This window comes from Athene noctua, chromosome 2, assembly GCF_965140245.1.
Source record: "Athene noctua chromosome 2, bAthNoc1.hap1.1, whole genome shotgun sequence".
Lineage (NCBI taxonomy): Eukaryota > Metazoa > Chordata > Aves > Strigiformes > Strigidae > Athene > Athene noctua.
This window is the reverse complement of record NC_134038.1, coordinates 140,599,454-140,622,091: the sequence shown is the minus strand read 5'-3', so window position 1 is coordinate 140,622,091 and position 22,638 is coordinate 140,599,454. Positions and strand designations below refer to the sequence as shown.

The following is a 22,638-nucleotide window of genomic DNA, read 5'->3' as shown; positions in this document are numbered from 1 at the left end:
TGTTGCCTTTATTTCCTGAGGCAGCTGTCATTTAAATAAACCTTCTGTTTGATATTTGGTTTTGCTAACCACTTGCTTACATGCATAATACATAATTTGCCGTTGTTAAGATTAACGTGAACTTCTTTGTGCTTGCAGGCTTTAGAAGTCCACAGTAGTTTAAACTTTGAACTATGAACTATGATACTTTACATTGACTTTGGACTCCCTCGTCCTTCTGTGGTAATGCAGCAATTGCAATCAATCAGTTGCTGAGTAGAAAGTACACAGGCCTGATTTGAGCAGCAGCAGAGTGCCAGTAGAGCACTGTCAGCCCAATAGAGCTATCTCCCCATGGGCCAAAAAGACTGCAGTTTCATGACCTTCTTGTGATATTTATGTGGCCTCTGTTTTTCAGGGATTTTTTTTCATGACTTCATGCACTTAGAGCAATTTGATGGGGGAAATAAACTGTTTGCAGCTAAGAAATTTTTGCAAGTCTGGGATAGACCAAACAGGGAGAATTTTGTACTAAAAAAATTTCCTGAAGCCTCTAGTATTTACTGAAACTGAGAAAGTTTAAATAAATACAGTAATTTCTTGTTTGTACTTGCCTGAATGTAGCTTTCTTAGTCGTCTATCTAATGAGAGCTTAATCTGGAAATGTGCAAGAGTGTGGTACCTATATTTCACTCTTTTTGATAAGTCCATCTCTGTGGCATTTAACAACTTGATCTTGGAGAGAACTTAAACTTGTGAATAAGTATTAAAAGTGTTCCTGAAGTCAGATAGGTTTAAAACTTGCAGAATCATGGTATTTATCCCTCCAATGTTCTATCTTTGAAGTGTAGAGCATCATCTCCTTTTTGGAGAAGAGGGAAATATTTTTTCTATTAAAGATGTAAATAAGGGACTGTGTTAATATCTGTAAAATCATAGTTGTCTGTGATCTTACTCTTTAAATTCATAAGAAGACCTGAATAACACTGCATTTGGAATTGAAACTGAAATTCATAATGGCTTCCTTGTAATGAAGATTTTGAATGGGGAGTAGTTTCCAGTAACACTGAATTTATCTCTCTCTGGCTTTTTAAGCTACATCCATGTAAGAACAATTGTGGACTTTTGAGGAAGCCAACAGAAATGTTTGTCTTGGCATCATCGGTGAAGCAAGCTAGTTTCAAGGGAAGTGTAGGTTTTAATTAACTAGCTGAGCTGACTTATATCAGCCAGTTTCAAGGCCAAGTGAAATACAAGACAGGCACTCTGCAAACTGGTAGTGTGCAAGCGGAAGGTGTGTACAGATGTTCTGACAAAGCCAGTTGTGAGTCTGGGGGACCTCTGTGTTGGCAGTTCACTTCAGTGTGATCTTGCACAAAAAGGTGAGATTATCATAAACATCTCCAAGTAATTTGAGAGACAGATCATACTTTTAAGTTCTTGGTCCTTGTAAATATGAGTTTTAGTGCTATTAAAATTATTTGCAGGACCATTATATTCATAACATTTGAGGCATTTTGTTACTCTTTTTGAGATTAAACAGAAAAAGAAATAACACCCTTGGGTTGGCAAGGGGAGTTTTGTCTTTTTGCTTTTGTTGCAGCTGTTTGGCTTAAGTAATGGGATGGCTGATAGAAGACATGTTTCTCAAACCTAAGCCTTTTTAAGATTGGGACACCCCCACCCACCACAAAATGTGGTATCTACAGCTTCGGTGAAATCTGTTGGAGGGTTACAGCTATCGAAAAATATTCACAATCCAGTCACTCCATTTGTATTTGAACAGGAATTCATAAGTCCTTCCTTAGGTACCTGGACTCTGGTCAATATTGACCTCAACTTCTGCCTGTTCAGTTGTGGCACAATGGGGTAAAACCAGCACTGGCCACTTCATATTTAAGATGTTGAAGGGTAGTTTAAGTTTTACCTCCTTTAAGTCATTATTTTTTCTTCTGAGACTATCTTTACCACTTTGCTAGTGGTAGTGACCTTTCCTAGTCCCTGGAAGAAAGAAAGCTTGCGCTTGTAAAATAATGCCACTGGAATTTGTTAGCACTTTTCTATGTGCCCTTTATAAGGTGAAAAGTGATTTTTCACAGTGATTTAAATGCAGGGACTTTATGAAAGTGAAGTTCTCGTGTGAAGTTGCTTATGATAACTATCTTGTAGGGCAAAACTTACTGCACAACTATGTAATAGCAAAGATGTGGCATACATTTTTGTACAGAAATACTCATGTAGAACAAAGTTATATAACTGATGAAGACTGACTGTACTTACAGATGATGTGTATGCCTTTTTTATTACTTGATCTCTTTAAAATACTTCACCAGGTTAGGATTTTGCTTTTTCAAGATGCAAGTTATTTCTGTATAAGAATGATGTGATTTAGTAATTGTAGCTTGGTTCAATAGTTAGTGATTCATTTTGTTAGAACATGGTCCACAGAAAATGCATGGCTTTGAGCAGTTCAGAGGTGGTGCAGTGCAATTTATGGTCTTAGCCTTAATTGCACACTCAAAGTGCTTGTCTGGTTGCCCAGTATGAAACAGGTTGTGGATGTGAGAAATTGGAGGTGTCTGATCCTATCGATGATTAGCTGAGTAACTCTCTCTTCTGGATGTTAGCACCCACACTTCAGTCTTTTAGTAGTGAGGTGGTGGGACCCAGAACAAACCCCTAAGGTAGTTCATATACAAGGAAAATTTCATTTTAATAATATTTCGTTAAAGAAAGAGAGAAAAAAACAGGGTTTCCAAAATCTTAACACCATAGTAAAATAAGAGGACATAGTTAAAAACCCGTCACAGCATTACAGAAAGTACATGGTGCTTTTCTTCTTCCTGCTGTGGAATGAAATCAGGGGAAGATAATGCTTATGAGAAGAGACAAGTAATGAAGGCAGTGAATGTTACAGCAAAACTAATGAAGTAGTTAGTCTTCGATAGCTCATGTTAATTCAAGAAGTGAGGGTAACTAGTTAAAGTAATGCAATCAACAGGTCACTTCAAAATCTGTAGTTGTGTGCGCTGTCTCGATATTTTTCTTATAAGAAAGGAAGCTCAGATCAGTCCTAAGTTGTACTGCTTAAATAGTTTTCAAGAAAAAGATTTGTCATCTGTATGTTTAATCCATTTTAAGTTTCTGTTTGGAAACTATTTAGGCTACTTTTGGCTGACTTTGACCAGCCTATGCATGTTTGAAGAAACATTGACTAAACATTTAACATTGCACAGGGCCATTTTGTGAGATTGGCAACAGATTTTTGCCTCCCCTGCTCCTCATCCCCAAGTCAGATAGTTGAGAGTGTTGGCTGATACATAACATCGTGGGGTAACATGTGTCCAGAGACTTTGGCTTTGAGCAGCATGTGTGGTGTTAGAAAACAGTGCTAGTGTCTGTATGAATGTGCTTAGGTGTGAGAGAAGCAGAGCGCTGGTAGTCCAGGCTTGAAGGTTCAGCATCAAGGAATATTGCTACTTGATATCACTGTAGCTGTGTTTGCTATCTTTAAAAAGAAAAATAAAGCTAATCATTCTCTTTTTTTTTAAGGAACCCTGGGATGGTTGCAGTCTCTTTGTAGTTGTTAACAATAACGTGTATTCACCCTGTGCTCAAAAGTGTACTAACTAGTATCAAGAAAGTAAGTCAAGACTGGCTAAACTGGAAGTAAGATACAGTAAGGCCGAGAGAGGAGTCAGAGAACGCAGGGAAGAGGCTGTACAGGGAAAGAATTGTATCTACGTTCAGTCTTGTGGTACAAGAGTGAACAAGTGGTTATAGACATCTCCACGTGATTTTTAACTTTTTCACATGTTGGGGCATGTTGAGGAGAGGGGTGTGGGCACCGTGACAGCGAGGGCAGGAGGGAGCAATGGGAGGCAGGGCGAGTAGCAAGAACTGGGGTTTGGAGAGGGGAAAGGCGCTAGCTGACGTTGGTCAGAAGATGAGGAAGGAGGAGGGAATGAAGGAGGGAAGGAATGGACTGGTGGCATTTTAAGACAGTGAGAAAAAAGCTGGCAGTGTTGAGGAAAGTGTACATGTGCCCTGGATAGCAAAGCTGGGCAGGTTTCAGGTGGGTGCAGCAGGCTGCTAGCGCGGCCTTTGTGCCCCTCCATCTGGGGAAGGGCTGTGCCAGGACAGCTTGGCTGCTGCCACTCATGGCACAGCTAGCCTGATGTCTGCTCTTTTCTTCTCAGAGCCATGCGGTGGCGCCAGCACACGGTTCTGTTTTTTCTTTTTACCTTCTGTTACTGTAGCTGGGGAAGAGAAATAATACCCGACAGTGTTATGTATAGTTCCTGCTACAGTGCAGAAGTGAATGTGACATTCTCATGACCAGCAACCCAGCAGCTGGTTGCAAGAGGAATAAAAATTTGTCAAGCATTTTGAGTGCTAAATTCATGCAAGATTTTCTTGATCGCCTCCTGGATTATTTTTTAGTGGAATTGGTATATACAATGACTTGAAATACATGTGAAGTCTGATATGTGAAGGAGGGAAGGGGTAGATACACTGAATAAAGACTGTGTGCTGTGTGTTCCTCGTGTGTCAGGCAGCACCTACAGAGAGACAGGACTGTTCCATGCAGATGCCAGCAGGCAAATGTCTCTGTGCTTTGATAACACACTCCTACAAAAGTTACGGGACTTTGGGGTTTTGTCTTTGCATTTTCAGCTTCAGCTGCTATTATTGTGAGCTGCTGGTAAGCAGCAGAAGAGTGATGGACTCTCCTTCCCTTGTACTCTCCCACAGATATGTGCAGCACTCTGATGTAAACCAGCCCCAATTTTGTCTCCTTTAGTCACAGAAATTGTTGTTTATAGATGGAGGTTAATCCCATTTAAGAACTGGATTAGCAGAGTTGTAGTCATTTAACCACAGATGCCTGAACTCGGGTTGAGGCAGTTCTCAGATAGTCCTGGCTGGGATTAATGCTCTGCAGACATTCTGGATTGAGACAGTTTCATGGCAGGCCATGTACCACCAAGGTGTAAATCTAACAGAGCTCACCATGACAGCAGTTGTATGCTTGGCCTGCTAAATGACCATGGAGTTTGTAGAAACAAAGGCAAGTAAAAGATCTTTGTGTGTTTTGTGAGCCTAACTTCCTCAGAGAAGTGAATTATAAAGATAACATGGAAGATGGCTGATGCTTTGCTGTCTTGGGTTATCGGGGTGTGCCGGTAATTACTGCAGAATTTCCCCAGGCTCCATCAAGATCTGCTCCTTTTAAGGGTTAACAGGCTTGGGGTGGCTGGTTTGATTGGCACTTGTGCTTTTATCATCCCTCTTCTCTCAAATTCCTTAAAGGTATTTATCTCTTTAGGGACATATTGATAAAGGCACATTAGCAAATCCTGGAGCCTGAGCCTACAAAGCTAGGAGCAAATGTAGGAAGAAAGATTAAGATCAGGCTGTTTTAAGGGGGATGGGACGGGGGATCCCCTGCTCACTGAATAAAAAACGTTATCTGCTTCGGACAGTGGTGAGACAAATGTGTCTATCTCAAGCACAGTCCCTATTCAGTTCAGTTAAAATTCCTCCTTAAGGCAGGGCAGCAGAGACAGATTTTGAAATACTTGTATCGTGTTTTAAAAACAAAACCCACAAAAACCACCAGAAGGAACTGATCAGGTCAAACAAATGTGGCTATCAAGATAATGAGCTTTTAAAGATTAACAATGTTAACAAAGTTGTAGGATGAAGCAAGAACAAACCAAAATATGGGTTTTACTTGGGGCTCCTCTCCCCCTTCCCCCCGACCGCAACACAAAGTAGATGCTTTTCAGAAATAAAAGATGGATAGCAGCAGTACTATGGGGAGCCATTTAGTAAGGGCAGTTTGTATTTTTTATAGATAAAAATGCAGAAGTTGAACCCAGAATTGCTTTTAAAGTAATGCATAAAATATGTTGTTAATGTCTGTGTAGTAATCTGCACAGGCATGGTGTGCATTTTCCATTGGGAACATTTGAAAACTCTTTATGCTCAGTTCCTAAAGGTGCATTTGTACAATGTAGGGTAAGGCTGTATTTGAAACTTCAATATAATCCTATTTTTTTGTATAAGAAAATTACATAAACTATGGGCATACTCCCTTGGTTTTGGTTTCAGAAACTTAAACCAAGACTACTTCTTTGTTAGATGAAAGCAAAACTTAACTGAGAAGGACAATGAAAACAGTGATTGAGAACATGTTTTTTCATCTGACTGCGAAAGTTAGCACTTGAGGGAATTGTGTTTGTTTCAGGACTTTTGGTGGGCAATGCTCTGCTTGGCAAGCATTTTGCTTCAAGTGCATTTTTGTATGACCTTTCTGATTGAGAGCTTCAGAAAATAAGCTGTAGAGAAGGGAGAAAGCAAAACTCAAGAGTTCCAGAAGAAAATATCAAGTCCCAGCTGAAGAGATCTAATCGCTCTTGAAACATCTCAAAATGTGTCAACCATATTTAGAAATAGCTACATGAAAAAAGAAGAAAGCTTGATCCTTCTAACACTGTAAATCATGGAAAGCAGTGAAAACTAATATTTATGGGGAGGGATTGTGAAAGCTTGTGTGACAGTTGGAAATTACATCACTGTTGATGTTTCAAATTCTTGTGTAAAGTAATGCAATACTGTGTTTATGAATGAATGAACAAATGATTGTGCTGTGCTAAGCATACTCTATATGGATAAACTGGTTTGAGCTATTCTATCTTTTGTCTTCATTTAAGTTACTTTGCAGTATACAGTCCTGTATGTTTCAATGTAAATAGAGAAACTCAACTCTGTATTTTTTATTCCAGATACAGACCCACGTGTATTAGAGAAACAAGAGCTTCAGCAGCCAACCTATGTTGCTCTAAGTTACATTAACAGGTAAGTGTGGTTATTTTTCAGGATAACTGATCATGGTTTGCATGATATGTGTATATATGCATATGCCTGAATAACATGCTTATGTATGCACTCTGTTTTGATTCATGTTATGTGACACTATGATAACACCTGTTTTGGAAAGACAGTTAAATTAAAATTTAACTAGATTTTTAATCACTTTTATATAGGTCACAAGAAGCCCTTCAGCTGCACCACTCAAATACTTAGGGGATGAGGTTTTAGCCTTTTATGTTTTAAGTTAAATTGTGTGCAAAAAAAGATCATTTGTCTTTGCGTATTTTTCTACTTTATTACACTCCATACAAGTAAGTGGAGAAAGAATTTTTTTTTTAATCAAAAGTGAAATTTAACTGATAATGTTTCAACATGTAAGAGAATTTTTTTATAGTACTTTGCAATAAGTGAAATTTAACTGATAATAGTTCAGTATGAGAATTTTTTACAGTACTTTGCAATTTTTTCAACCACAGTGTTGCTTACCAGCCCTATATAGTCTAAAAATTAAAAGATTTAAGAAATTAAACCAATTTTTAAAGCATTTATCTAAATAACAGAGTCCTGGCTTTTCAGTTTCTGACTGATGGCAGAACTGAAACTTCTAGAGTACTCCAGCATGGAGGAATGGAAAGACTGCTCGTGTCTCGGGCTGTGTTATGGTGAAGAGGAGCTTGAGAGTTGCCCCTTATTTTCCCTCTCACCTAAACATATCGCAGAATTCAGTGGAGGTAGCTCAGATTACTTTTCCTTTGGGAGGAAAGTGACCCATGGAGCATGCTGCATGAAAGGGAAAGAGGCAAGGATTTTGTCTTTTACATCGTACTGGTTTTTTGATCAGGAGTACTGTGGTTGAAAGTTCCAGTTAATTGCATTTTGGAAATGCGTGTCTCAGAAAATGTATAGTTTGGGATTTTTAACCATGGGACACCAGTTTTCTTTTGCATCTTTGCTGTCTAGAGGATGAGATACAAACTCACAAGCCTGGAAGATTAACCCAAAATTTAATTTAGGGTAGACTGAGTTGATTCAAACTCTCATGGGTCATACATAACGCAAAATTTTTCTTTCTAATTCTACTTCACATTAAAAATGGAAAATAGAAAAAAAACCCCACACCAACCTTTTTTCAAACACAGGATCCACTCTTTGGCTTTGTATATTTGCTGCAGAGGAAGGGTGTGAGTGGAGGGGAGAAAGATGACTTTCAGTTATGAAAGTAAGAAGTAGCATTCACTTGGTGAAATGACTACATTTTCTCCGCTACATGAGACCATAATGATTAAGAATAGATGGTATTGGCATGATTTCCTACTTGGCAAGTAACTCCTGTTCTTCCTGGAGACAGTCCTACCCTTTAAAGCATATTTTGAAATTGACCATGACCCTTTTAAAAAGTTATTTCTGTTGATCTCATTTAATGTATAAAACTTTTTTTTTCAATATGTAGGTTTGGTATGCTGTGTATGTTGGTATGTTTCCCTCTTTCCATTATATACTTGGGCGTTTTCTCTTGTTGCTTCTGGGGTTATTTTACTTAATGGGAGGGAGGAGGAAGTTTTTTTGAAAATTAGGGAAAAGCTGTTTTAAGACCACAGAAAGTGCCACAGGACTTAATTGTCTGATTTGGAATCAGACTACTTTTAAAGTAGTTTGAAAGTGATACCTCATCTAGATTTCATCATTTTAGTACCCTTTTTAACTGAGTTCCATGTGACTGAGACAGTTTTAGTTACTGCATATTTTGTCGAAACTTTCTTACCCTTTCAATTCTGAGAAATAATCCTTCAGAACTGAATCAAGTTGTTCCTATAGTAAAACCTAATCTGAGTTGACTCTTACTTAAACCAGCTGGTATTTAATTGCTCTTTTAATTGTATTTTAATTTTTTCCAAAGTGCTGATGTCTTTCATTGAACCACCTGCTCTATGCAGCTCAGGCTCTTGAGGGAGCAGCAATATCCATTACGCTTAGAAGACATGCCTTTCTATTTCCCACTACATATGCCAGATCCAAGTTCTGCTTTGTTGTCCCAGGCTATGAACTCAGATTTTGTAGCCTAATACATGTCATAAACATGTTGCATACTGTTAGATATCAAACACCAGATACTGCTGCACTTTTTTTAAACCCATGCTTTTATGGCTTCCAAGTGGAACTGAACTTAGCTCAGTTCCTGCTGTGAGTTCCAGACCTTAAAACAATCTTCCTCTGCAGGTTTGTATATTCAATATGTTCTGTGTAGACTGTATGCTGTCGTGGAGCCTGGGAAAATAGGGACTTCTGATTCTCAGGGACTGTCAAAATTGTATGATAAGATGTACACTTAATATATGTTGTGGGAGAAAGATTAAGTGGGTGTGCTTTATGCTCTGCCCATTGCCCTGTTGTATGGTGGCCATTATAAGCTAAACCAAAACAGAACATAAATCTGGGTTGTCTGGTTTGATAGCTGGAAGGATAAGGTATCAGTAAAGCAGACAGAATATACAGAAGAGTGCAGGAGTCTTCTTTTTACAACGTGAAACATACTTTCATTTCCATTTCCCTTCTACCCCTGGTTACTTTCTCAGGCATATTAATATGGCAATATTGTATGTGCTCTTAAGTTCTGAAACAACCTTCAGAGTATGGATGTCTGAATCTGTAAGGCTCCCTCTCTTTCTCTGCTGGAGATTTACTGCCATCACGGCTTTCAGTAACTACACACAGATGCAGCTTCCATAGTGTGTGATCCTCATGTAGACAGATAACATTCCTTTTAAAATTGGTGGACAAATATAAATTATAGGTCATAATGGTTTATTATCGCTACATCAAACACTTGCACCAGGCACTGACTGAATTGCTGCAAATCCTTTTCTCAGATGAAGTTTAGTGTAGCCTTAATGCAGTCTCCGGTATTGGTGATTGTTCCCTACTAAATTTTGGGTTGCTTTCTTAGAAGTCAAAATTGGAGTCAGTAAGACACACTGCTGCCAAAGCAGATGCAGTTCATCTGCTTCCATCCTATAAATACAGGAGTGGTTTGTCTGCAAGGAGTTCAGTGGTGCTACTACATGTATGGGATATTGGCTGTGATCTGTCAGGAGTAGTTGCAAATGAGCACTTGGGCCAACATCCTCCAGTACTTTCTAGAGGTATTTCCTTTGCATATGGGTCAAGACACCTTTATATTTTGTATCGTGTTGAGATGCAGTGATTAGCAGCAATAATTAATATTGCTTATGCTACCACTTAGATTCAGTACTTATAGCTTTAAATTAATTGACTATGAATTTTGCTTGGTGTTTACTGGAACCTATGTAGCGCTGTTTGTGTCTCCGAGTTTGTTCGTCTGGGACTTTGGCGGCAGTGGTTCTCATTTGCTGTATTGCTGTGGATTGGGAAGCCCTAGCGTTGCAATATACTCTTAAGGCTTTTAGGCTTGTGCAGTCTAATGGAGAGAGACTCCTCAGTATTTGCATATTCAAAAATTTGTTTAATACGGATACTGCTGGTTACCTGTTAGTGATGAAAGCAGCTGTTGTGGGAACCGGTTGGGGTTTTTTATAAAACAAAATAAACATCCCAGCATTGTTAGCATAAGTGAGGAGACAACAGAGGCATACAAATACTTCCTCTGGCTAAAAAGGTAATACTAAAAAGAAAAATACTGAAAATAAAAAGCTTTGATTCTAGAAGTCATGAATGAAAAATCCTTTACAATTACATTTTAAAGCAGGTTTTCAGCTTTGAGATGGTAAGTACCAGAAATAAGAAGGTGGCATAATTTATCAGAGTAAATTCCTTTCACATTGAAAATAGAAGGTGGGAAGTGCCATAGTAACTTGTATTATTGGAAGCATATGCCATAAGAGCAATTAAATGTGCATTTAATAAAGTTCCTATAAAATGCATTTTCCTTAGATACAGAAATTGCTTTGATTAAATTTTCATCATGGTGAAGAAAAAAATGAAACTAGAATGCACCTACAACTGAAACTAAGCTGCCTTAATTATTTAGTGTTTCTACTGCAAATCACATAATAGCTATATTAGGGAAATGCTGAAAACAAAGACTGTTGTAATCTTAAAATTTTTTAAAAGCTACCAAAATACTTTTAATTACATTAATCCTGGGTTCTTTTTTAATAGTGATTTTCTGTTGGTAATTGAGATCGTACAAGAAAGGTTAGATAATAAAATAGGTTTTAAGCATCGTCCTTCAAGCAGTTACAGCACACTGGGGGTGAACATTTTCAGTGTTGGCTGTGGACAGTCTGTTAAATTAAGCTGTTGAGTGTCTATAAAGTTTATTCTTGTGCATAACTGGGAGCACAAATGAAGCCTGTGATCAAAACTGGATGGTGTTCTTGGTTGAATAGTCCAAGACTGTCCTTGCACATCCCTGAGCCAGTCCTAACATTTTTGCTCCTCCCTCCAGATTTTTAATTTTGCTGGTTAAATTTTGCCTCACTGTTACCATTATAAATTCCTGTTGGCTCCAGGCTTCTCCCCCCATTTCCCTTTCCTTCCAATGGTTGTTGACTTCTCAAGAACAAATTTCCCTAATCTACTTCCTTTTTTAATACTACTAGAAGTAGAATCTATTATTTCTGTGGGCATATGCATTTGTGAAAGGAATTAAAGTTCTAACCACTGCAAACTGCCCTATGTCTTGTCCAGCTCACTAATACTGGTTCTATTGCTATTACCTGTTTTTTCCAGGAGTAAAATTAACAGCCAGCACCACAGGATTTAATGATCACTTGAAAGTTATTTTAAAAAGTGGTAAGACTTTATTAGGCAGTGATATATTTGGTATGCACTGTGTTACTAATGCAGTAACAAGAAGAATGTTTTAGATTCGGAGTCAGTGCCCTTTAACTACATTGGTGTGGTTTCTTAGCATCCAAGCTGTGTGATATTTTATTTCTTTGGCCTTAAATTTTTTTTTCAGATACTATGCTCAGTGCTGGATAGAAATTTAAAGTGATTCTTACTTCATTTTATACAGGAGGTTCGCTCTTGCCATTGGCCACTTTCATTCATACCAGTTCTTTATCACTGGGGATATCTTCTGCTGTGTGTTCAGTGGGTTTCCTCTGACAGTTGGTTCTGTGGATGCATTTAGTTATAACAGTTAAACATGCTTTTGGTTAGTGATTTATGTTAAAGTTACCTAGCAGCATCCACAGTTTTGTAACACATTGTGCACTTTTTCCTGTGGTTCTGCTATGACATTTCCCAGAGGTAAGCTATCAGCAGTAGTTAAATAAGAAGCTAATGAAAGCCTGTAGCCTGTCAGAGGTCATACCCAGTAACTGAATGTGCCACCAAAAACCTCTCTAGAACATTTTCTCAGCAGCGGTGCAAATCCTGTTGCTTCCTTTTTTGTAAGAGCATGAGCTTTTTTTGTATAACGTGTGGAATACCAAGATTCAGTTTCCTCCTCTGATTCCTTAGGAGTGTTTTAATCATAAGACTATTAACCAGCTTGCAGTAGGACATCAGTTCTCATCTTGACACTTCTTTTTTTTGCCTCTTGATTTCAGTGTACTGTCGTTGGAATGGCTGTTAGGGCACGGTTTGGAATCAAACTTAAAATCATGAGGCTGGAGAGAAGTAAATTTATTTCTCCTTACTTGCTTTCTTAATGGATGCTTTTTCAGGAGACATATGCAAAATGAAACAATTCTGAAACAGCAGCATCTTCCTCTAAAATAATTATTCACTGCAGCATTCACCTGATAAGCAGAAGATCAGACTTAAAGTCTTTCTAATTCAGGCCTGAGATTTCAATTTTGAAGCTGTATTATTGGTGGTAGATTAGATTAATTGAGGCACACAACAAAGAAATATATAAAACCTTAAATTTTTTATATTTAAAACCTGATTTTAATCTCAAAGTGGTTAATTTGACTTTTTGAATGAAAAAGCAACATTTTTTAAAAAGGTAATTAAAATCATCCTAACTTTTTTTCAGTATAGCATGCACTGTCTTAATTCTCATGTCATGATTCAGAAGCAGAAGGGTAGAGACAAGAAAGACTTCTGTTTTAGGAATCCTACTGCAGATCAGTTTTTCTGCACAAGAAGATCCAAGCCAGGGAATCTGATAAACTCTTGCTGTGCCACCTGTTCAGACTTGCTACATTTTATAGTGCCAAGTACCACAGTTCTTGCCCTTTGTCTTAGAATTTAACTTTTCCTTTCTGTAGCGTGATACTGTCTTACTTGAATGGAATATCACATCTCTGTAAGAGTGCAGTATTTCCCTCAGGCTGTTGATTCTCATCTTGTTCAAGGTGCATGCCAATGCTTCCAGTAGCTGCTGGATTGAATGCATGTGACAGAACACAGAAAGGAAGGGATCAAAGTAACGTGTCAATTGCCAGATAATATTTTTCTGTCTGAGCTTATTTTTAGGTTTGCAGTGACCAAGTTGATCATATGTTTTTATTCATGTAGCCATATCTTTATGCTCTGCTGTTTGACTTGTTCTGGAGATGGAACAAGACAAACTTCAGATGATAATTCAAACAAGATGTGCAGAAATTAATGTTAGTTAGGGTAAGGGGAATGCCTTTTGGTTTGGAAGGATTTATGCAGTTGGTTTTGTTTTCTCTTTTTATCAGCTTCAAGCTATGTGAAACTGAAGATTTATATAATGTACAGCTCTTTTATTTCATGTCAGCAGTAAAGATGAAAAAGCGGATTGGCATTTTAAGGAAAAACCCTAATGCCATGCCCTGAAATAAAATTACATCATGAGTTAAAACATGTAGGACACTGAAAGTATGTGTTTTAGTTGTAGCGTTGTTTTTTTCGTTTTAATTGAGAGGTAATTAGCTTTCTTCTGGCAATGCTTACATGAAAGACTCAGGGACAGAAAAAATTCCTTCTTGTGAACCTCAAGTAAAAGCAGCGTTGCCAAGTCAGCGTTGTTCCTTGCAAGTGCGCATATACGCACCTCTGTGTGTGTAGTTTAGTTAGCTGTTGGTATAAATCCTTATGACTTTCAAGATTCTTGTCTTTAGTGGTATTTCTTCATCCTTTGTCAATGTAGCATGCCAAAATTGATGAAAAGATCATCTTGTCTTTCTGGAATTTTTTTTGTCTTGGCCCATCCTGTTTCAGTTCCTACCTTTCTGCATATATTTTCCACTTACGCTTGCACAGATCCCTTCATTTTGGGGAGGGAGGGGTGAAATTCTTCAGTTTCCTTTGCTTTAAAAAGGAGGGCATTTCTTTTCTGTGATGTTTAAATTCGGTTATAAGCAGTAATAGTGGTTTCAGGACCCTGTGTATGAAGGAATTGTATTCAGATATTTCATTGTCAGCAATGTGGGGCAACTGTCTATTTCTGTAAATGATAGCATGAGACCCTTATTCTTCCTAGACTCTGGTAATAATGTATATTCATTCTTTATATTACAGTTATTTAACGTACTCATAAACCTATTTGAAAAACACACTTACGTGCCAGTTTCAGATCCTCTGCAGAAATAAGAATTTGTGGAAAGTCTGTTATGCTTTGATTTCAGAGCGAATGATGAGCAAAATTTTTACATTTGTGTATTAGTTTTCTTTCAAGTAGTATCTGAGATAAAATGGCTGAAAAGTAGCCGTTCTTCCTGTCTTTACTACTTACAGAAATGGCTGCTGTATACAGCTAGTTACCTCCAATCCTAATATGGGTTTTTTCTTTAAATCACCATCAACAGCAGCAACAAAACATTACACACACGAGAGAAAATTACAGGCAGAGTAGATAACTTTCTAGGAAAGGTCCTTGCTGTCCAGTGTTTTGCTAAAATCTAAAGCATCTGAGCTGCATGTGGTGATTTACAGATTGGCAAGCTTACCATCCCTCAAATCCCAGGGCGGTCCAGACCAGCTGCTGGTAATATTCACTGACTGTGGCCTGATTTTTTTTTTTAAATCTGAAGTTTACTTATCATTGGTCTTTTATACAAAAGTAGTGCTGCTTTTTCTGACTTCCCTGATTTTTAAAAAAACCCACAATATTTCATAGTAATGCTACCCATTTAGATTTGTTGCAAAAAGGCATGCATAGGATTAATCTATAGTAAGACTAAAACCAATATTTTCAAATAAATTTAGCAGTTCAAAATGCAAATTATTGCATTATTTTTTTTTCCTTTTTTAGCTCTTAGGTATTTTAGTACATTGTGTATTCTTAGATTCCTTCCAGTAATGAATATCCCACTAACTTGTAATTTATTAAAATATAACAAACTACATACCAGAATAATTTTGAATTATCTGTGGGCGCTTGATGTTTCCCTCCCTTCTCCTTCATTATAATTTTTGCATATAACACTTTCAGATAAGAACTCTCTACGTATAATTGGCAAAGTCTTGCTAGTATTCAATGAGGGATGGGGACTGTGAGCATAAAGCCCATGTAACAAAATAGAGTTGGAGCACAAAGTATGTCTTTGTATCTTGTTGTGGACGTTCAGAAGTAGGGCTGCAATTTGGAGGTTGCATACAGAGGCTGTCTATGTCATGCTTTAGGACAGCCTATAGCCTAGTCTGGAGATTAAGTGCAGATGAGAGAATATTCTTAGTGCTGGAGAAGTTGGCTCATGAGAAAAGAATATTTATGTCATCTTCCGCTATGTAAAATCTACTCCAAAGTGTTAGTCTCAGCCTTAATTTTCATTAAATATTTTTGCGGTTGGGTTGACCTCTCCATTTGAATTTGAGCCAGAGAGAAAGTTTGTATGTCCTGCAAGGATGCATTCATTATCCCACCACTTCCTCTGCAATACTCCAGTGCCCTAAGAAATGGAGACCAGGTGGAGAGCTTGACGGAGCTGGCTTCTTCCCTTATGTTCCTAATGAGGCCATGGGTGAGTTCAGCAGGCCAACAGGGAGTTTTGCAGTCCATCAGCAAAATGCACTTGGAAGATGGTTCTCTGAGATCTATGACTGGAATAACACAGGTTATAACAGTTGCCAAGCACCTTCAATAGAGAGCTGGAAGGAACCCGTCTTCTGCACTGGAATTCCAACTAGACTTCATGCCGTGGAAATGCAAAACCAAATGAAGGTTAAAACTGAAGTCAACTGAAAGCAACTGGTAAATACAAAACATGTCAAAGAGAGCAATGAGGATACATATTATGACAAGGAATTAGTGAAGCTTGGCTGCCTTGATTGTGAGCAGACATTAGTAAAGGAACTTTTCATGTGATCAAGGCAGAATTGAGAAGAAAAGGTTCCTGTGTAACTGAATTTTATTTGGCTTTTGATTTTCCTTTGGAGCTGCTCTCATAAAGTTGCAAAGTGCTGTTAGCACTAAGAGGAGGAAGCCCTGGCACATCATCCATGATTTTTTTTTTTAATGTAGTTATTTTTGCTAAGATAGTATGGCATCATGTAATCAGAAAATAATATTCAACAGTGTAAAGACATATGGAAAACCGTATTGCTACCTTTTGTTGTTGTTGTTATGAATGCAGTAACAGGCTATAGATTGCTCTGATCTCATCCTTGGATTTTTGTGAAACTTCTTGTCCCCACCTCAGAAAGCAAAGACAATTTACAAGGCTGTAAAACTGAGACTTTGCGCAGTGAAGTAGAAATAAAACCCTGAAACTGGTGCTGTGTACATGGGCTGCTTCTGATATACAGCTGTCTGTACATATTTGTGAATACAGGTGGATAGTTACATACCTTTGATTTCTGAAAGTCTAGCTCCAAAGTTTAATCCAACGCATTTTAACAATAGTTGTTGTGTATGTTTGCATTACACATTGTTTAAGCAACCTAAATTGGATTAAGGTGGCCTGAAACAGGTATTCAAAAAGCTTGCTTGGTTCAGCAAACAAATGCTATTGCATGGAGGCTTTATTCATTTAATTTGACTCAGTTATAGTATAATTAGTCAGGCTGATTTAATACTTTCTGAGTCTTAGTTTCCCTGAAGCAGTACATTTGCAGACATTGGATTTCTTGTTCTAATTTCTGAGAGAACTGAGAAAGGTTTTCTTTCTTGCTTATTGTTGGGTTTTGGGGTTTTTGGTTTTTAAAATCAAGCACATCTTTTTTCCCCAAGTGGTATGTGAGGATACAGGCAGAAATGGAAATAATTACAACAGTAATTCCATCTATAGGTGTAGATGGTTCACAGAGGTAGACACTGCTGCTTTGTCCTTGATTTGCAGAGGAATTGTTGTGGGTTTGCCTTGTTGTTTAATATTGTATCATTTTTAATTAGAGTAGCTTTTGTACTGGTTGCAGAAGGTAGCATAACAGAGAGGGAAGTAGTTGTGGACTGGGATGTGTGCTTTACAGCCTTGGTGCTACCATCTGTGCCAGCATGGAGAGATATTTGGATGAGACTCGCCTCATCATCCTGAGTTTGCATGACAGCCCATGATAAACTCTCCTGTAAAACTGTGACCTTCCTTTTCCAACACACCATTATTTCTGGTATCTGCTGCTGTGGTATGCTACAGGGAATAGCGAAGATTTGAGTAATTCTCCTCTGACTTTCTTTTAATGTTGTTAGACTGAGATTACTGAATCTCAGGATTTTGGTGTGGTTTTTGTTTTTCTTCCAGCTTCTCCTTCATACATTATTTTCCTGGACTTTCTTAATGTGTCAGATGAATTAGTCTATATTTCTAATGAAACTGTCATAATGAGGCCTGCAGCCTCAAGGATCACTAACACTTTGTAGCTGGCTTCTGCTTGCTCTTTCTTCTCTGCTCTTCCTGCTGCCCCCAGCCTCTTCAGGCTTCTCCCACTGTCCCTTATGGCCCCCTCTCTTTCTGGCTGGGCAATGCTAGCAGTTTATTGGCCTTGAAGAGAGTATATAATCTTGGTGAATCCTTACAAGCTGATAAAGGGGCACTCTGGGTGGAGGTGCAGAAGACACAAGTTGTTCCGCTGTTGCATATAAATAACATTTCACGTTTGCCATCATCAGTGTTGGGGATTGACCATGTGCTTTGAATCATTAACTTGTCACAAGAACTCTTGAGCTGGGAATAGGTTGACTTTATTACTTGCATTTGTAAGTGTGGATAACAAGACCACTCCTGTTAACATCCAGTTCACCCATAGCTCCTGTGGTGGTGGTGCATTCCTTGACAATTTGTGGTAATAAGTTCTCCTGCTGCTACACACCATGTAAAATAATTTCAACAAAACCAGAGATTTTTTAATATTTTTTTTTAAACTTACCTTCCCTGCCCGACCTTCCAGTGTGAAACACTTTTAACAAAGGGTTGAAAACAAAACAAAGCAAAACATCCCTCCCTTCAAGGTGAGTCTGCATTTATGTGTGACTTCCTTTTCTACTATTTCTTACTTCATTTGCTCACATGCCATTTCTAAAAGGTCATATTTACCAAAAGTTGTTAAGCAATTTAAACCAGGTCAGTTGGACAATGCTGTTAGCAAGAGGTAGCTGAACAGTTTCTGTCTTCTATATAGAGGATTATCGAGGTTGATGCTGACTTTATAACCACAGACCTTAAACACAAGAGCCTGTTTTGAGTATTTCCAGCACTGAAACTTTGAGCTTATGCTTTTAAAGTGATCTTTGGGATCTGACCAACTACAGAAATTTGGTTACCTGTGTTACCTATGTTGAGATCCTAGAAATGCCCTGAATTTCCATCCAATGCTATATATCAACTCTTTAATAAAAACAAAACCAAGAGTGTTACTATTTTCAGTAATGAAAAAATACCACTTGCTAAATGTAATTCTCATAATCTGCTAAATATACTGTAAAAATGACATTTTGTGGGGGTTTTCACATGCATGCGGGAGAGTACTTGGGTTTCCTGTTCCCATTAATTTTGCCCTGTAAAATGTATACCTTTATTTTTTATAGTTCTTCTACTGATTTCTCTTTCACAGTCATTATCACCCAGAGATTGCCCACTTTTTGTTGTTGTTTGCCATTTAATGTAGAAAGCTGGAAAAAGGAGTTGTAGAAACCTGTAGTGCAGTTATATAAAATTAATGTAGTCGTCTTTGTGCTAGCAGAAGAAACATACAATCAATAGGTAACAACTCCTTATTTTTCTTTTAATGCTCCATGTAGTGCAACCTCATTTATTCTTATTAGCACCTAAGGTCCTATGTGCATAACTGATCATTTGCATTGTACATTTTAAGGGCCTATGAAATGTTGCTGGTAGTTCTGATTTTGTCCATCTGGTTCAGTTAGAACTGTGTAACTCAGCACAGCTAGGCTGGAAATTGTAGATAGTACCACTGATCTACTGGAAACCAGCATACATCTCTTTCGGTCAATAGGGATTTCCCTTTAGGCTTTGGGCCAGTCTAGTAAGGGCAACTTGATTGGAATGGTGCGTTGACTTCGGGTATATCCACCTCAAAATCTGTTATGGGAAACCTCCTGTCACAGTTTCTAAGTGACTTCTTTTACAAATCACATCTGCATAAATGAGGACTAACTTCAGTCATCTCAGCAGCATATTGCTTGTAAGAGATCAGAGCTGACTATCTTCCTACATGACTAGGACCATTAATATTATAAAGCTTATTTTTTCTTTAACAATATTTTTGTGCAGGGATTCAATAATTCCCAAAACTGAATGTAGCATGGATTTAGTTTTGATTCCAGACTACAAAGTTTACAAGATTTTGCTTAGATGATATGCAATATAAAATAGCAACCTACATCATTTCCCAAAAGTATAGTAACTCTAGGAATTTTTAATTTTAATTATTGTTTTAATATGATTGAGAAGTAAGGAAGCATTGCCAGTAGCACAAGCTTTGTAGGAAGAGATGTCATATGTTCAGTGACTAGGCAATTAAGTGTATTTTGGCTTTGTATTCATGTGATCCGTAAAAGATGTTCAGTTTCCTCATTATTTTTCCTTTCCCTTTGCTACCTCAGTGATGGTATATGCAGGCAGAAGATACTGCTTCAGCAAAATTTGAGTTTAGTTATTCCACATCCCAAATGTCTAGAAATCGTGCTTGGGGGGGGGGGGGGGGGGTGCATGTGTTGTGAAGAAAAAGTTTACAGTTTCTTAGCAGTTATGATGGGGAGAGAAAAGAACTAAGGCACAGAGGTATTCCATCCACATTTCTTGAAAATAGTTTCTTATCAAAAATTGCACTAAAGTAGAAGTCCATCAACCGTCAACAATTTTTGATTTGTAACAGCAGTAATTGTATGCATACTGCTTGTCAATGCATGTTCTCACATATGGTATAAAACTAAAACATTGCTATCTGAAGAGTTCCCTCATTTTTGCTGATGTCCTCATTTTGTTTGAGACATCGTTTATTGGGGCAGCATGTAGGGCACAGTGAAACTTTCACGATGAAACCTGAAACTGGATGAAACAAACCTGAAGGTTGGATCAAGTTCACAAGAACATTTGCTGAGGTTTGTAAGTCTGGGTTGAATTTGCAGCCAATCTGTGCTCACTTACTGTGCACTGAAAGAACCACAAGGAATATATTGGTTTCATATGCTCTCAGCCTTCAGTCATTTCACACTACTGGTGACTTCAGTAAAAGCTGGACATTGCTTGCTCAAACTCCAGTGGAAGTAAACCGAGGCCCATGTAAAGTGATTTAAAAAGTCAGGTGTGGTGGGTGGTTTGACAGTACCATCAGGTAGGAAGGAGAGAGAAAGCGCGAGACTTTTGTGCTCTGTTGTGGTTTGAGCTCAGACGGCAACTGAGCACCATGCAGCTGCTCACTCCCTGCTTCCCCCTCAGTGCTGGGGAAAGGAGGGAAGCAAAAGACTCAGGAAATTGAGGTAAGGACAGGGAGGGACGACATCGTCCTTTAAGGCACAGACAAAAGACAGACTTATTAGGGGAAGAAAAAGCATAAATTTAATACAGACAGTAACAACAAAACCACTTGACAGAGTAGGACCATGAGAAGCATTACCACATCTTGAAAACACCTTCCCCCATCCTTCCCCTCTTCCCAGGCTGAGCTTTGCCCCTCATGTCTCTACCTCCTCCTCACCAGCAGTGAAGGGAGCAGGGAATGTGGGGTGTAGTCAGTCTTGCCGCTTCTTCCACCTTGTGGGGCGGGGAACTTCTGGCATTCCTCCCCTGTTCCAGCATGGTCCCTCTCTCACAGGAGACAGTCCTCCACAAACCAGCTCTGACATGGGCCACTCCCATGGGTGTGTGGGTCACCCCTGCATGTTGCAGTCCTCCCAACACCAAACTACAGCAGCAGGGGCTTCTTCCCATGGGGTCCCGGCCTCCTTTGGGCACAGACACATGTCCCGGTGTGAGGCCCCACACAGGCTCCAAATCAGTACCTGCTCCACTGTGGACCCCCATGGGTGGTAGGGGCGGTGGCCCTGCCATATCACCACAGGGTACAGGGGAGTCCCTGCACTGGCACAGCTCCCTTCTCCTCCTTCCTTCCACTGGCCTCAGTGTTCGCACAGATGTCCTCTCACAACTCCCACGACTCCTCCCAGGTTCCCCTTCTTAAATACATTATCGCAGAGGTGCAGCAAATTGGCCCGGCCTCAGTGCAAAGATGGGTCTGACTTGGAGCTGGGGGAGCTCCAAGAAGCTTTTCACAGGGGGCCACTGCTGTAGCCCCATTCCATGCTACCAAAACAACCCTGCCACTCACTCAAACCAGGACATGCTCCCCAAAGCACAAAGAGCAAAGGCAGGCATAGACAAGATCACCCATCACACTTGAGAAGGTCCCACTTGGTTATTATTGGGCTGCAGTGCAAGTATCAGGATCAGATTGTGCATGTGAAGTGGGGTTTTTGTTGACAAGGAAGAAAGGACAGGGAAAGGCCTCAGCAAAAGTTAGGATAGCTTCTCCTTGCAGGTACAACATGGGAGTTCTGTGGAGAACGAGGGAGAAATTTTAATTGTGCGATATGACTATTTGGGGAGAATAAAAGACTGGATCAGCTAAGTTATAGGATGTCTGAAACACATAAAGTAGAATTCAAGGGAGGGGATACACAAACTGATTCCAGGAAGGGTCCTTCAGTGTGATGGGTGGGGGCCAGTGTCTCATTTTGGCAGTTAAGGAATGGAAGCATTAGATTTCTCATTGAAGGATTATTTCTGGATCCTGGTGAATAGATGTAAAAGGAAAGCTTTCTACTTTGAATCGTCTCTAGTAAATATGACCTTCTTGTTGCTGGGTGTCACTTAAAAACTTTGTTTCCTCATCCTCAGAAGATACTTGCTGATATTGGTGTTTGGACCTCTCCCTTGTGAGCACTGTGTCACAGGAAAAGTCACATGGACGCATGTTTGAATATCTAGGACTTGGTATCATTCTTTTGTGGTAATGCCGCTAATAAATAGTTCCTTTTTTAGTCCTCTGTCAACAGTGCTGAAAGCAAATTAGCTAGCACTTGAAGCTGATGAACTTTGGGTTTAGTTCCAAAGTATGTGGAAATGTATTTGGTGAAAGAAAAATCAATAATAAATAAAAAGTGATCTCCCACAACATATATAGGAAGTCTGGTTTCTGGGAACCCACCATAATACTTCATGCCAATCAGTTGTGGAACCTGCTGGCTATTTTTCACTAAGCTTAACAGTAGGGTAGAGGTCTTAATGCATTAGATAAATTAATCTTTATCTGTTAAGTTGTTGGCTGGACAGGAAAGACACAAACAAATGCTCGGAGTACTGAGGGAAAGAAGGACTTAGCTGCTAAATGCTGTCTGGCAGTGCAGCCCTGGAGTAGCCTTGGCACATAGGAGCAGCCTTGGCACATAGGAGCTTAGAGAAAGCTGTTTTCCATTATTTTTGC

The 22,638-nt window shown here is 38.9% G+C and overlaps 1 protein-coding gene across 1 annotated transcript in view; it reads left to right on the top strand.

Annotated features, from left to right (window-relative positions):
- JAZF1 (JAZF zinc finger 1) overlaps nt 1-22,638 on the top strand; it is a 200,496-nt gene that overhangs the window by 104,058 nt on the left and 73,800 nt on the right. The window contains exon 2 of the mRNA XM_074898083.1: nt 6,771-6,843. Coding sequence (XP_074754184.1) covers nt 6,771-6,843 — 73 coding nt within the window. The remainder of the gene's footprint in view (nt 1-6,770; nt 6,844-22,638) is intronic.